General features: G+C 29.2%; 1 protein-coding gene across 3 annotated transcripts in view; it reads left to right on the forward strand.

Annotated features, from left to right (window-relative positions):
* Nucleotides 1-396: 396 nt before the first annotated feature.
* Nucleotides 397-13,464, forward strand: part of LOC143237122 (mitochondrial glutathione transporter SLC25A40-like) — a 48,288-nt gene continuing 35,220 nt past the window's right edge. The window contains exons 1-6 of one of the 3 annotated variants that reach the window (XM_076476016.1): nucleotides 397-532; nucleotides 825-1,022; nucleotides 6,784-6,974; nucleotides 8,569-8,636; nucleotides 10,383-10,513; nucleotides 11,695-11,769. In XM_076476016.1, coding sequence (XP_076332131.1) covers nucleotides 890-1,022; nucleotides 6,784-6,974; nucleotides 8,569-8,636; nucleotides 10,383-10,513; nucleotides 11,695-11,769 — 598 coding nt within the window. In that variant the 5' untranslated portion in view covers nucleotides 397-532; nucleotides 825-889. Of the gene's footprint in view, nucleotides 624-824; nucleotides 1,023-6,783; nucleotides 6,975-8,568; nucleotides 8,637-10,382; nucleotides 10,514-11,694; nucleotides 11,770-13,464 lie in introns of all 3 variants that reach the window. The other 2 variants (XM_076476013.1, XM_076476014.1) reach the window with 2 other exon arrangements.

Below are 13,464 nucleotides of genomic sequence, written 5' to 3' on the forward strand. Positions count from 1 at the left end.
ATTTTTCCATAAGTTTGCCAAGGGTGTTTAGAAGACTAATCGGTCTGTAATTATTTGGGTTACAATGATTTTTATCCTTTTTGGGTATGAGTTTAATTAACGCGGTTTTCCATAAGTTTGGGTAGTATCCTGAGAATAGAGAAAGATTGAAGATTGAGATCAGGTGATTAAGGTTAGTATCGGTCATGGTTTTAAGAACTTGATTACTAATACTGTCAGGTCCAGGAGTTCCCGAACTCAATCCTGAATATTCCTGTTTTATGTTCTTTAACTTTCCATTGACATACAAGGGTGCGATAGATTTAATTAATGTGAGAGTCTAATGTTGCTATTAATTGATTTTGAAATTTTTGACATAGTCTTCACATTGTTTTATTTCTTATTACTTCATTTAGTCGCAATTGATTTTTATTTATTTCTATTTTAATATTGGAATATTATATAAATTCCCAAATTATAAACGTGTTTGGGGGTTCAGTGATGATACATAAAATTTATTTTAACGCCCTCTTCCAAGTGTCTAAAGCAAGTGGTGTGTATGATGAAATGTTATTTTGTATTGTAACTGAATGTAAATAGATGTTATACAATGACCACGTTAGTTTTAGTTTTTACCCACATATGTAAATATAAATTAAAAATATTAAATACTGCTAGTTTTTAATAGAAGTTTAAAGGGAAAGTAATATGACTAATAAATCATATGTAATAACTATTTAAGTGAATGTTAAAACAAGTTTAAGTAGCATGTGAATTAATGATCTAGCCGTAGTATCAAAAATCAAAAGCAAATTTGATCTTTTTATTATGTTTTTATATTTTAGGTTCTGTGGTTTCAGCTCCCAGAATTGTTTAGAGCCTGTGGTACTTTTTAACTAAAAAAATTAAGATGTCAGTGAACCCGGAAAATCGAGTTGATCGTCGTGATTCTGATGACGCTGATATTAACCTCAACAACGACCTAACTCCACTAGAGCGGATGATATCGTCTTGTTCTGGAGCTGTTATAACGTCTTTATTTGGTAACTTCTACCTTAAATCAGTGTTCGCGTATAGTTTATAATATTCTGTTATAAGTAATTTCAAAATGATCGTAATAATTTACCTACTTAAGAAACGTAAAACTGTTATATCTTCATAAAACTGTATTTCTAAAAATTGGGATATTTAAAACGATGTATAACAGAATTGTGACATTACAATTTGGATAACTAAAAATTGTTTAGAATACGTTCTACTATTTCTGATGTTCATGTTCTGTTCTACACTTTCTTGTAATTATCGTATATTAATGATGTAAAAGTTGCTTATTCAAGTTTTTATGAATTTGAGTAAATGTTCCCAACTGGAGTTTGTTTTCAAAATTTAAGTTAGGTGGTCTTAAAATAAATTCTAAATTAAAAGACAAATGGTAACAAAACTTGTACAAATAGGTAAACTATTCAGTGTAATCTACTGTATTATGTAAATTTACATTTGTAATATTTGAAAAAATCCACGCTTCATATTTCTAATATACGTGATAATAACTATAGATTTGACTTGCTCTTTTTGTTACACATAATTGTAAATGTGTGTCTTAAAATCAGTCATATTTCCATAACTATATTATTATGAACATAATCATATTCATGTTTGTTGCTACTTCAAAGCTCGAGTCTTTCAATGAAAAGATTATAAACAAAGTACTGTGCTAGAATATTGATACATGATCATGCTTAGCAGTGTTGCTGTAATGATTTAAGTCACTATTAAAGCTGACATTTATATATTTGAATCATGATATATATATATGAAGTCATATTCCAGTATCAAATCATACAAGATGAAAGTTTGACAAACAGGTAAATATGTGATGACAAGAAATCCACTTGAACTAAAAATGTATCTCAAGACTGCTGGTACAAGTATTCAAACTTTTATTAAAATATGTAGAGCACAATGTTTTGACCTTTTTAGATTAAAATGTTGTTCTCCACTTTATTTTAATAAAAGTTTTAATACCCACACCAGCTGCCTTGAGAAACAGGTAAATACTGTTGTGGTGAATGTAAAAAAAACTGAGAATGTGAACTATAACAATGTAGATGGTTTAACATTCTGATAACTTACAAATGTAATACTTACTAACACTTGAAAATTCTACCTACAATAGCCTGACCTTTATCATTACTCTTTTATATAATTATATCAGTATTTTGCTACACCACAAATGTATTACAATAAATAGTCAAGGTTATGTTACCTTGCATTTTTTTAACTTTCTTGACTACATGTATTTTTTTGGTCTAGGTAGATGAGTGGAATATAATATCACAAGAGCAAGTTATTAGAATACAGTGCAGTTAGTCAAGTGTATTCTAAACCTCTGAACCAAAAAAACAATCACGACTATTGTAACTTTACACCTCTAATTACCTCTTTCATAGAAAATTATAAAACTGTAAGAACTGGTATTTACCAGTTCATAAGGTTATGTAATTTGCAAACTAAAACTAGCTAGAGGAAAAATTTCACATAAGAACAAGTCAGGTTACTATTAATAATTTTAAAAATATTTTAAAGTAATTATTTTATGTAATTGATATGAACTTTTGTTTATAGCAAGTTGTTTTCTTAGAGTAAAACTAAAAAGCAACTTGGTATTGAATATAGTTAATTAGATATACTTTTTTTAACCATATTTATACAGTGTGTGAGATTATACTGTTTGTAAATAATTTTTTATCTTGTGAATCATGGAGAAATGAAAACTTATGAGGGATGTTGTATTATGTATGAATTATATAAAGCAGTTATTTTTAGTTTTATAATGTACCACTAGGTGGTAAACACTTTCTCTTAATTTTTATTTATTGTCCTATTTCATACCCACTTTATTGTTCACTGTATGATGAAAATTTTTTCATTCCAATTTTATTGAAACATAGAAATGGCATGACCTTCATTTGATTTATCTGTGAAAAACAAATGTTGTCAGAAGCAGTGTGGAGAAAGACATTTTTTAAGTTGACCATATGAACAGTGGCTATGGAAAGCTTGTGCTTCTCAACAGTGTTTTTGTATAGTTTGTGATTGCTCTATCAGTGATAGAAGCAGTGGTGAAAGGTGTTCAGGAACATACTATTTGCTGACATTTATAGCTATTTTTCAAAATTGACTTTGCCCATCTTAGCACACTGGTTTCACATTCTCCAGTCTTTTATACCCTCCCTCCCCCCACCTTAAATGCCCTTGGTAATATCTAATTTGTGAATTCTCCACCCTTGTCAATATGCCCTTTATCCTGGTATTGTGTATAAGTACATTACTTAGATGATGTAATCATTGTTTTCTTGACAAAGCATCGACCATGGTTTTCTCTGACAATGTGTTATACATTGTCCTGTTATGGACTGTGGTCTTTAATCCCATCTTGTGGATTACAGAATAATTTCTGTAATCCACAAGTTTCAAAAACTTACCTCAAATACTGTTGTCAGTAAAGTAGCTAACCCAACATACCCTGCTGTTTGGTCCAGGAATCCTGAATTTTTTCTTTTGTTGATCCTGGAGGAATTATGACTCAATATTTGACACCTTTCTTTATTAGGCCAGCTACTCATAAGTCTGATTTGGATCAAATACCTGCTTCTTGAATTAGTCACTTGGATTTGTACAATATGGGACTTTGTCCACTTGAGGCTACTTGTTGGTAGTAACTATACAGTTTTTACTCCTTCACCTGATAATTTTGGTTCATGTTGAAAGGTTTAGTATTTTATTATGTGACAGGATACATTGACTTTGTACCTTTTTAAAAAACCTAAAAACTGAATATTATTACTTTTAATTCTTTTGTGTTATTTTGAAAAAGTGCAATTGTTTAAACCTCTTTTAAACATTTGAAAATTAATTATTTTTCTGTATACAATTTCAGGATATTGATACATTTCTTCTGGTAATGGGATGTAAACTAAAACCTTATCGGTCTTTACATGATGTCAGTAATTTTATTGGTCCCAAAGTTGTTGTTTTTTTCTTAATAGATCTTGGAACATTTCTTAATCTTTCCACATCTTAACACCGGAATCTACCTTTATTTATTCTAAATCACTATTGAACATCTTACATTAAAAGGAAATATTTTTCCTAATTATTGTACTAAATTATCAATGTTTTAAAATCATATTTCATTTTCAGATAAGATCCTTTTAAAGAAGAAATGCAGTTTCATTTCAATTAGCACTTGTCAGTATGCTCATCTTCAGTTAATATGAAGATATTATTATCCAAGAAGCTAACTAAATTGCTAGTGTGAATAATGAACAACAAAACAGAACCCTGAGGGATATCATTATGATATTTGTCAGTTGAAAAAATGTCTTTTTATCAACACTGTTTTTTTTCTTTTTTTTACCAAATAGTAAGCCAATTTTTGTATTCACTTCTCAGCTTTATCACCAGTTCCATAAACATCCATCTTACCAAAATAACACCTTGTAGAGCACTTAATTGAAAGTTTTCTATAAGTCAAGATTAAAGATGGGCAGTTAGTGGTATTTTTAATTAACTAATCAGTCTCCCAATTAATCAATTAGTACAGTGTTCCTTAAACCATGGTACAAACAAACAACAAAAGTGTTGTTGGTGGTGGGTGTTGCCAGATACGTATCTTTTTTCCAATAAACAGCTCGAAATTGTTTGACTCATAATCTGAGGGTTGTGGGTTCGAGGCCCCATCGCACCAAACGTGCTCGCCCTTTCAGCCATGTAGGCTTTATAATGTGATGGTCAATCCCACTATTCATTGGTAAAAGAGTAGCCCAAGAGTTGGTGGTGGATGGTGATGACTAGTTGCCTTCCCTCTAGTCTTGCACTGCTAAATTAGGGCTGGCTAGAACAGATAGCTCTTGAGTAGCTTTGCACAAAATTCAAAAAAAAAAAAAAAAAACAGCTCAAAATTCAGCAGTTGTGCTATAACAAAGATGTGTGAGCAAGCTTTGTTGAAGCATTTTGATTATTTACATAATGGGAAAAAATCAAAAATAGGCTAATCAGGAGTGCTAATTTCAGTAAGTTGATTATTTCCATGACAAAAAATTTAACTGTAATTTAGTTTAATCACTTGTTTGGAAAATCAAAACAGTAATTATCAGAAATAGTAATTTAGATTTAATCATTTAGTCCACATGATAGGAATTGATATAATCACTATTCATAAGTAACTGATTAAATTACTTAGCTCTAGTTAAGATACAGAACATCAACTGAAGAGCCCTTTTCCAAAACAAGCAGAAGCCCTTCACAGAAACATTTCCTGAAACCAAGCTACAAATCATAAATTAATGGTAGATTTTCAAAAGGCTTTTCTAAATTATTTATAAAAATTCATTTAAAGACCATCATAATCACTTTATAATGTAAGTTTTGTGATGGCTTGACTAGTTGATGAAAAAATATTATGAATGTTTTGATACTTTATGATAAAGTTTTGTCGTTCACCCAGTCAGACCATCTAAAAAGTGGTTACCTCATTTTCAACCCCTGTAATTTATTCCTACTTTCTTTCAGTTAATTTTGGTAATTTTCAAATCATCTGGAATTTCTCTCTAGTCAAAAGTACTGAAAAATAACAGTCAAAGCCTCATTAGCTCTCTGTTAAACATTTTCATTGTTTTAATATACACATCATATGATGTGGTATTTTTACTCTAGATATTTTACATGTTTTCTGAGCTTTCATAATATGTGTTTATTTGCTAGAAATCACAAGAAGAGAAGGTATAATTCTTCTTAATTTTAAAGAGATTAATTAAATTACTCAGGAATCTCTTCTTTAGTGCTAAAGATATTGGTAACAAAGCTGCTTAATGCTTTGACTTTGTCATTTTCAGGGTTGTTTTATTTTGACATCTCTGAAAAAGGTATTTATTATCTTTGACTATTTGAGTATCGTGTAGGAGCTAATGTAAGCACAGAAAACCTTGAAATCAAATTTAATGTTGTCAGTAAAGAGGTTCATAATCCCTCTCACATCTATCTGAAGCAACAGTGTCTTCCTACTTCATTTGTTTTGTAGTTTCTTAAACCCTGGCATCACTCATTTGATTGGTAAATTTTGTTTTGGTTTTTTTGCAAACTTGGTATTTTTCTTATAACTAGTTCTTCTTGCCTGTTTTAGAGAGGACTTTTGGTCGAACACCAGATTTTGAAAGGAAGAAATTCTTTTTCATTTAGCTCAATAAAGCTAGTGATAACATTCCAAGCTGTATCATAGCTTTTACTATTTCATACAAAACAAAAATTGTCAATGTGATAAAGCAGTCATAGATTTGACTGCTTGTTTAGGTTTTACAAGTTGCATTTTTTATGAGCAGATAAATAATGAATGAGAAGCATATCATTATACACAATGAAGTGTACTAATGTTCTATGTTCCAAAAAGCTGTGAAACAGCTATATTAAGAACTGTGATAAGTATCTTTGTTTCTGGATCTAAATTGCTTAATACATTGCTCCAATGGAATTTAACCAAAACAGTTTCTTTATGAAGGGTTGTCTATTGGATCCATTAGATAATAATATACACGTGTTGTACTTTTATATGTACTTATTTTTTGCATATCGGAAATTTCTTATGGCGTGAAAATAACAGAATTTTTTAAATTTATGTTTTCCTTATTTCACGCCTACATAAGTGTTGAAATACCTCATTCATCCTATCTTTGTTCTGTTTTTGTGTGTGAGCTTACAAAACAATGTAAACCTGGGGAACAATATTAATTTTCATTTTTAATTTAGTTACTCCTCTTGACGTTGTGAAAATTCGACTCCAAGCTCAACAAAAGGAATTCATGCGGAATAAATGTTTCCTGTATTGCAATGGTTTGATGGAACACTTGTGTTTTTGTGGAAATGGAAATTCCAATGGAAATGGACCAGTAACTTCACCGTACTGGTATAGAAGACCTGGTCATTTTACTGGAACTTTGGTAACTGATGTTTTTATGTTTTTACAAGTTTGGTTTATTATACATATAAATATTTATTGTTTTCAATTAAAAATTGCATAACTAAATAATAATTAAATAATGTAGCATGCATGAACACATACACATAAATTACATTTTTTGCCTGTTGTACATTCCAGCATGTTTTGGAAGTTCTCTGATGATAAATACAATCTTTTTATGGACCAAACTTTGTTCAAACTTGACTCCATGTTTGAACATGTATTGAATAATATCGCTGCCAATAGCATTGACTCATTTTTGGATGTTGAAACAAAACTTACACTGTTTGAGCATAAAATGAAATGTTGTGTATCTTTGTTAATTGGTTATATATATATTGGTTGTATATATGTTCAATAATTTCCATAGATGGTAATCAATTTACCTTTCTTTTATACTAATGAACACCCAATATATATGTATAACCTAATTTTAAATGAACTTGTATACATTGTAAAGAACAGTATAATCAGTTGCTTAGTTTTACAATTGTAACAGTGGATACAATGCTGATAAATGTTTTTCAAACAGAAACCTTAGTTTTTGAATGCCACTAGTTTTTCAGTTTCGTTTTATTTCCAATTGTATCAACTTATTATTTTAATTTTTTATCTGCTGTTAAAATGATAATGTCACAGCACTTTTGTGTGTGTGGGAGGAGATTTGAGCACTTACACAAACTAATGTGAAATTTTATTTAAATGCCATCTAATGTAAAAAAAAAAAAAAGTAGTTAGAAACAACCTGTAGTTACAATAACAGTATTTCTTACTGTAACTCCATTAAATTTATTCATTCCAAGCTAAGATCAAGAAAACTGACTAAAACAATCTGCTTTGTGTATTCTGTTGTAGACTATTATTAATTAAATAAGTGTCAAATTGTGTGTGTGGTTAATAGTACAACTCATGTGACTGTTATTTGGGTGTGATTTCTTTAAGGTTTTATGGGACTTTGAAATCTTGAAAGTCATGGAAAAATAGCTTTTAATGTTGGTCTTGAAAAAGTCCTGAAATTGCAGTTTCAATTAAAAACAACTTCTTTATGAAATTATCCACTTTTTTTTTTAATAAATAAACTATATCAGCTTTAATTATGCTTTCTGTTAGTCATTGTAAGTCTCATAAGTTGGGAGACACAGTACAGTTTCAGTTTTTGCTGGTGAACTCATTTTATGGACAAAAATGCAAATTCAATCCAAGGCAGAATTTGTAAGTCCTGGAAATCAGAGTTTTCTTTTGCAAAGTCTATATAAACTGTTTCTTATACATACTTGTTTACTTTGGTTTGTTTGAGTTTATGTATTGTTAAAGTGTACAAGGATGTCTTTTAAGGTGCATGTCCTTTTTTTTCCAAGAGGCAATCAGCATTTTTATCTACAGACATCAGTATCTTGATAAAAATTTCTTTTTTTGTCAAACAACTATCTTAAACAATTTGTGTATTCAGCTACTTTTATATGGAGTTCACCTATGATACAAAACTTTTGCTGTTACAATTGAACTTCTGTAATTTTAATATCTTAAGAAACTTTGAATATAATACTTTATATTTTTCTCAATCTTTTGATAAGGATGCATTTGTCAAAATTACCAGAACAGAAGGATTAGGTTCTTTATGGAGTGGGCTTCCACCTACTTTGTAAGATATATTTTCTACTTTTTTAGAATTTAGTTTCTTTAGAGTAAATTTGTTGTATGGTGTTGTGTCAAAAAAAAAAAACTATTAATAGTAAAATCATCCAATAAATGCTTGCAGTGCTGTATTTTTTAAAATTATTTTAAAGCAAATTCATTTTCACAAGTTGATCCTTTTTATATAGGATTTGAATTAAGCCTAAATAACACTGTAATACTGTGTCACAACTGTAAATGTACACCTGAGCTTAATTTGATATTATTAATATGCTAATTTATCATAATAAATTGTATTTTAAAATAAATATATAATTGATAAGCTTTATACTTGAGGATGAAAAAATACTTTTGAAACATCAGAATGATTTTTAAGTGGAGGCTTTTGAGGGGTTTGGTAAATGTATTCTCAAGATGGCTGATATGCATATTAGTATTTTAATTAAAATAAAGTATTGAGAATACATTTTTACTTCAGTGGTCTCAATAAATGTTCTAATTGCCAACCAAGTTAACGTTGCATTTTATTTATTGATTTTATTTTAACTTTCACATAATTGATCAATAATACATAATTGTCAGATATTATCCATGATTTTGACTTTAAAAACAGTTAGTAGGAATACTTATTGATTATTACATGTGTATGAAAAATTTAAGAGAACTGATGTAAGTGTATTTTTGCATGTGTAATATTTATACAAGTATGCTTTTGACATTTTTTACTGTGTACCTCAAAAGAAGTAAACACTAAATTTTAATTTTGTTGAAATTTTTTCCAATGTTTGAGTTTTTAAATATTTGCAGTTTATTCTAGCCTCTTTTTTTTCTTATCACTGTTATGTTAAAGTTTTCTACTAAATTCTTATGTTTGTTCTCGGTTATTTCTTTCAAAACTATATTTGATAAAACTCATTTTAATATATTTTCATACACATTAGTATGCATTATTCTCTTCATATATCCGTAATATATACACTAGTGTGTATTCTGTTTATTTCAAAAAATACTGCAAGTGTGAAATCTTAGTTTGTAAAGTGTGGAAATTTATCTTTTGGAAATGAGTAAGTCCTTGTACTAAACAAACAGCTGAGACATGAATTTACAATAAATTTGGTTTTTAGTACATAGTTAAGAAAATACTTTGTAATTTCATGTTCATTATCTTGCATTTTTCAGTTTATTCACACAAATGTTTAGTAATTTCTAAGCTTACTGAACTTTTGCTATGTTGTAAAGCTTTACATTATTTTTAAACATTATATATGCAGCCTTCAAAGCTGCATAAATAAATATTAGAACATTTTTTCTCTTTCAACGAATTTTTATTATGAAACATTTTATAATAAGAGTGAATTCTCTTAGGTGAAAAATTGGTTTTTGGTTATAACTGTTATTTGACAATTTTTCAAAAACATAAATATATCATTTTTATTATTTTTACAAATGTGTTCAGCTCATGTGCCATTGCCGTGTAACTGGTATTTGTTTGGAAAATTAGATGATACCCTATTTTAATGTGGTGGCTATTAAGTCCAGATTCAGATAAGATACTTGTTAGTTGCAAACAGTTGTAATTATGGTATTATTTAAGATTAATATAGCTGTTTTTATATTTTTGTAAGTTAAAATACAGTAATATAAATATCTTTTTTTATACAGCATACATATTTTCAATATTTATTTCATGGAATTCATGAAACATCTGGTGTTTTAGTGTTAACAATACATGTGTTCCTTTTTTCCTTAAAAGAGTTATGGCTGTTCCAGCCACTGTGATTTACTTCACCTTATATGACCAATTTCGTGATTATCTAGTACGAAACTTCACAGCTCCAAATCAACCAGTATGGGTTCCTATGCTATCTGGAGCAACTGCAAGAGGTACAAATAATTTCTGTATTTGTAAAGGTAACATGTAATTTCACATTAGAAATGTGTCATTTAGTTTCTCCATTGTTGTGGGTGTTGTTAAGAAGGGTGTAGTGCTTTTATACATAACTTACATATTTCATGAACAACCGTGGTTCAGTTAACTGAAATTTAATGCATTAGAAATACCAGTTTTATACTAAGAGTAGACTTGTTTTACTTTTGTGAGTTTTTTTAGGTTGTATAAATATATTTGAGATATAAGAATATGTGTTACATGAAATTAGGTTACCATAAACACAAAAACCAATATTGTTAAATATGTACATAGACTATGAATAATGTATATAAATTCAAGTTAGGTTCATTTAAACATGAAAAACAGTATTAGTAAATGCATACATATGTGTACATATAAGTAGACTAAATAAATGTCTATAAAACCTTAAAATTAGGTTTACCTTAATGTGCAAATCAAATGCCTACAGTACATACTAATGTACTGAATATTAACTTTCCATCCGAGCAGGATATGTGATTAAAACAAAAGTAAAAAACACCTTACAAGCAGTATGATTAACAAAATGTTTTTTACATATAAAGATTATAATATTTATCTGTTTGGTAACCCCACTGTTACTGTTATTATCAGCTATAATCTCACTGATATATTGTAAAGTTCAACAAGTTTACTATATTTAATTTAGTTCTAAATGCTTGTATAAAGCTAAGAATGTGAAACTATTTATAATAAAAGTATACTAATAGTAAATTAATTTAGAATAAAAATGGCTTTTGTTATATTAAATGGTATAAACAGTACTGTTGATGTAAGTAACAATAAATAGTATAGTAGTTCTCTTTAGGTCTTGTAGGATTATTTTGTATGTGACTGTTGTTCTGTTTCAAAATATGTAACATTTTAATTTGTAGTGATGACTTAGTTTTTGAGTTCCATCTTTAATTATGTGGATGAATTTCATTTTATTTTGTAAAAGTTCTTAATTATTTTAAATACTTTTGTCAATTAATTTGAGGTATGCAATAAAAATAAATTTTTATCTAAACTGTTTTCAAATCTGTTTTTATGTATCTTGCATTTTCTGGTTTTTTCTAATTTCTTGAAAGAGTGTTAAAAATATGAATAATCACACACACACACACATCAATGACATACTTTTTACTTTTTACAGTTATTGGTGTCACTGTGATAAGTCCACTGGAACTAATTAGAACAAAAATGCAGTCTAAGAAACTAAGTTATTTTGGTAAGTATTACTTATATTTCTCATAATTGGTTCTTATGTTGGTGATTTGGTTGCTTAACTTTTAATCTGAGGGTCCCTGTTTGAATCTCTTTCACATGAAGCATGCTCACCCTTTCAGTCATGCAGGCATTGTAATGAGATGGTCAATCCTCCCACTATTTGTTGGTAAAAGAGAAGTCCAAGATTGGACAGTAGGAAAAGGTGGTGATGATGTGTAGCTGCCTTACCTGTAGTCTTAGTTAGGAATTGTTAGAGCAGATAGCCCTTGTGTAGTTTGTGCAAAATTTAAAATAAACAAACAGTTCTTATATTTTGGCATAAAACAGTTCACATAAATTTATTACTGAAATAGCAAGATAATTCCTCTTTGTGGCCAATTAATTATAAAGTTTTTGTAAAAGGAGATGTGAAACAAGAAAGATAATTTGGTTATTGTTAAACTAGTTCAAAATTGTGAATTTAAGTTTGTTAGTTTACCTTGTATATGGATGATTTGAAATTTGTTTTTAAAAATTTGGAGATATGCATAAATGTTAGAAGTAGAATAAAAAGAACTAGCTAAAAATGAGACATAAAAGAATTACTTATGCAGTTGATACACATTGTGAATTTATATACCTTCAAAGAAACTGTGACATCAGATTACCAAGTTTAACTTTTGACAACTCTCAACCTTAAATAAAGCTCAGATGTATACTTCAGAGTGAATTGTTTGAATCTATTGTAATGTTTCAATAACTCGTGGTCATCATCAGGAAACTGTTGTCTGTTGTGTAAAGTATTGTTCAAGCATTTTGTTCCATTTGAAAAACATAAAGGGTAATACTTGTGCTTTGATTTAAATGTTTGGTTTTTGTATAAAAATAAGTTTACTCCTTCTATTGTATTTTTTTAAGATATGTTTCCAAATATTTATGGTATATTTGGCCACATAGCAATGATATGGTAAAACACCTATTAGTACATTTGAGTTTGTGCATTTTGTTTCCTTCATGGAGTTTATGTTGTTTATTCTTCCTTTTTTCTGTTATTGAGTTTGTTTTTATATCTGGCTTAGGTTCTACAGGTAATGTGTACAGGGAAGTGACATTTGTTAACATATGTATCAAATGTTTATTGTGGTTCTATGTTGCAGATTATTGTCATAAGATATATACAGTGGAACCTCTTTAAAGCAGCCACATTTGGGATTGAGACAAACTGGACTGATCAGAGGTGTTCCACTGTACATAATTAGGGATTATGTAAACAAAAAAGGGACTGTGATTGAATGACCACTTTCAAGGGATGGCGGAATCTAAGTGGTGGCCGCTTAGAGGGGTTCCACTTATGCACACACACACACACACACACACAGCTGGCCACAATCTTAAGGCCAATGAACATAAAGAAAAAAAGTATGCATTTTCCATTGTTAGACTCAACCGCTTATTTGAGTAGAGCTTCGAAAGATGAAAATAAGAAAAGGTAAAATAAAAAAAAAACTAATAGGGAAAATGTGAACACTATGATATTAGCCTAAATACTTGTTGGTCAAAAGTTTAAGATCATACCAAAAAGAAGTTCTAAACAGTGTAGGAAATGCCCAACAAGACGTCTCAGTAGTTAGTTGCATGGCCGTCATTGCAAATAACTTCAAACATTCGCTTTGGCATGGTCGATATAAGCATTTGCAGAAGACTGGCTGGAATGTTA

This window comes from Tachypleus tridentatus, chromosome 13 (assembly GCF_004210375.1).
Source record: "Tachypleus tridentatus isolate NWPU-2018 chromosome 13, ASM421037v1, whole genome shotgun sequence".
Lineage (NCBI taxonomy): Eukaryota > Metazoa > Arthropoda > Merostomata > Xiphosura > Limulidae > Tachypleus > Tachypleus tridentatus.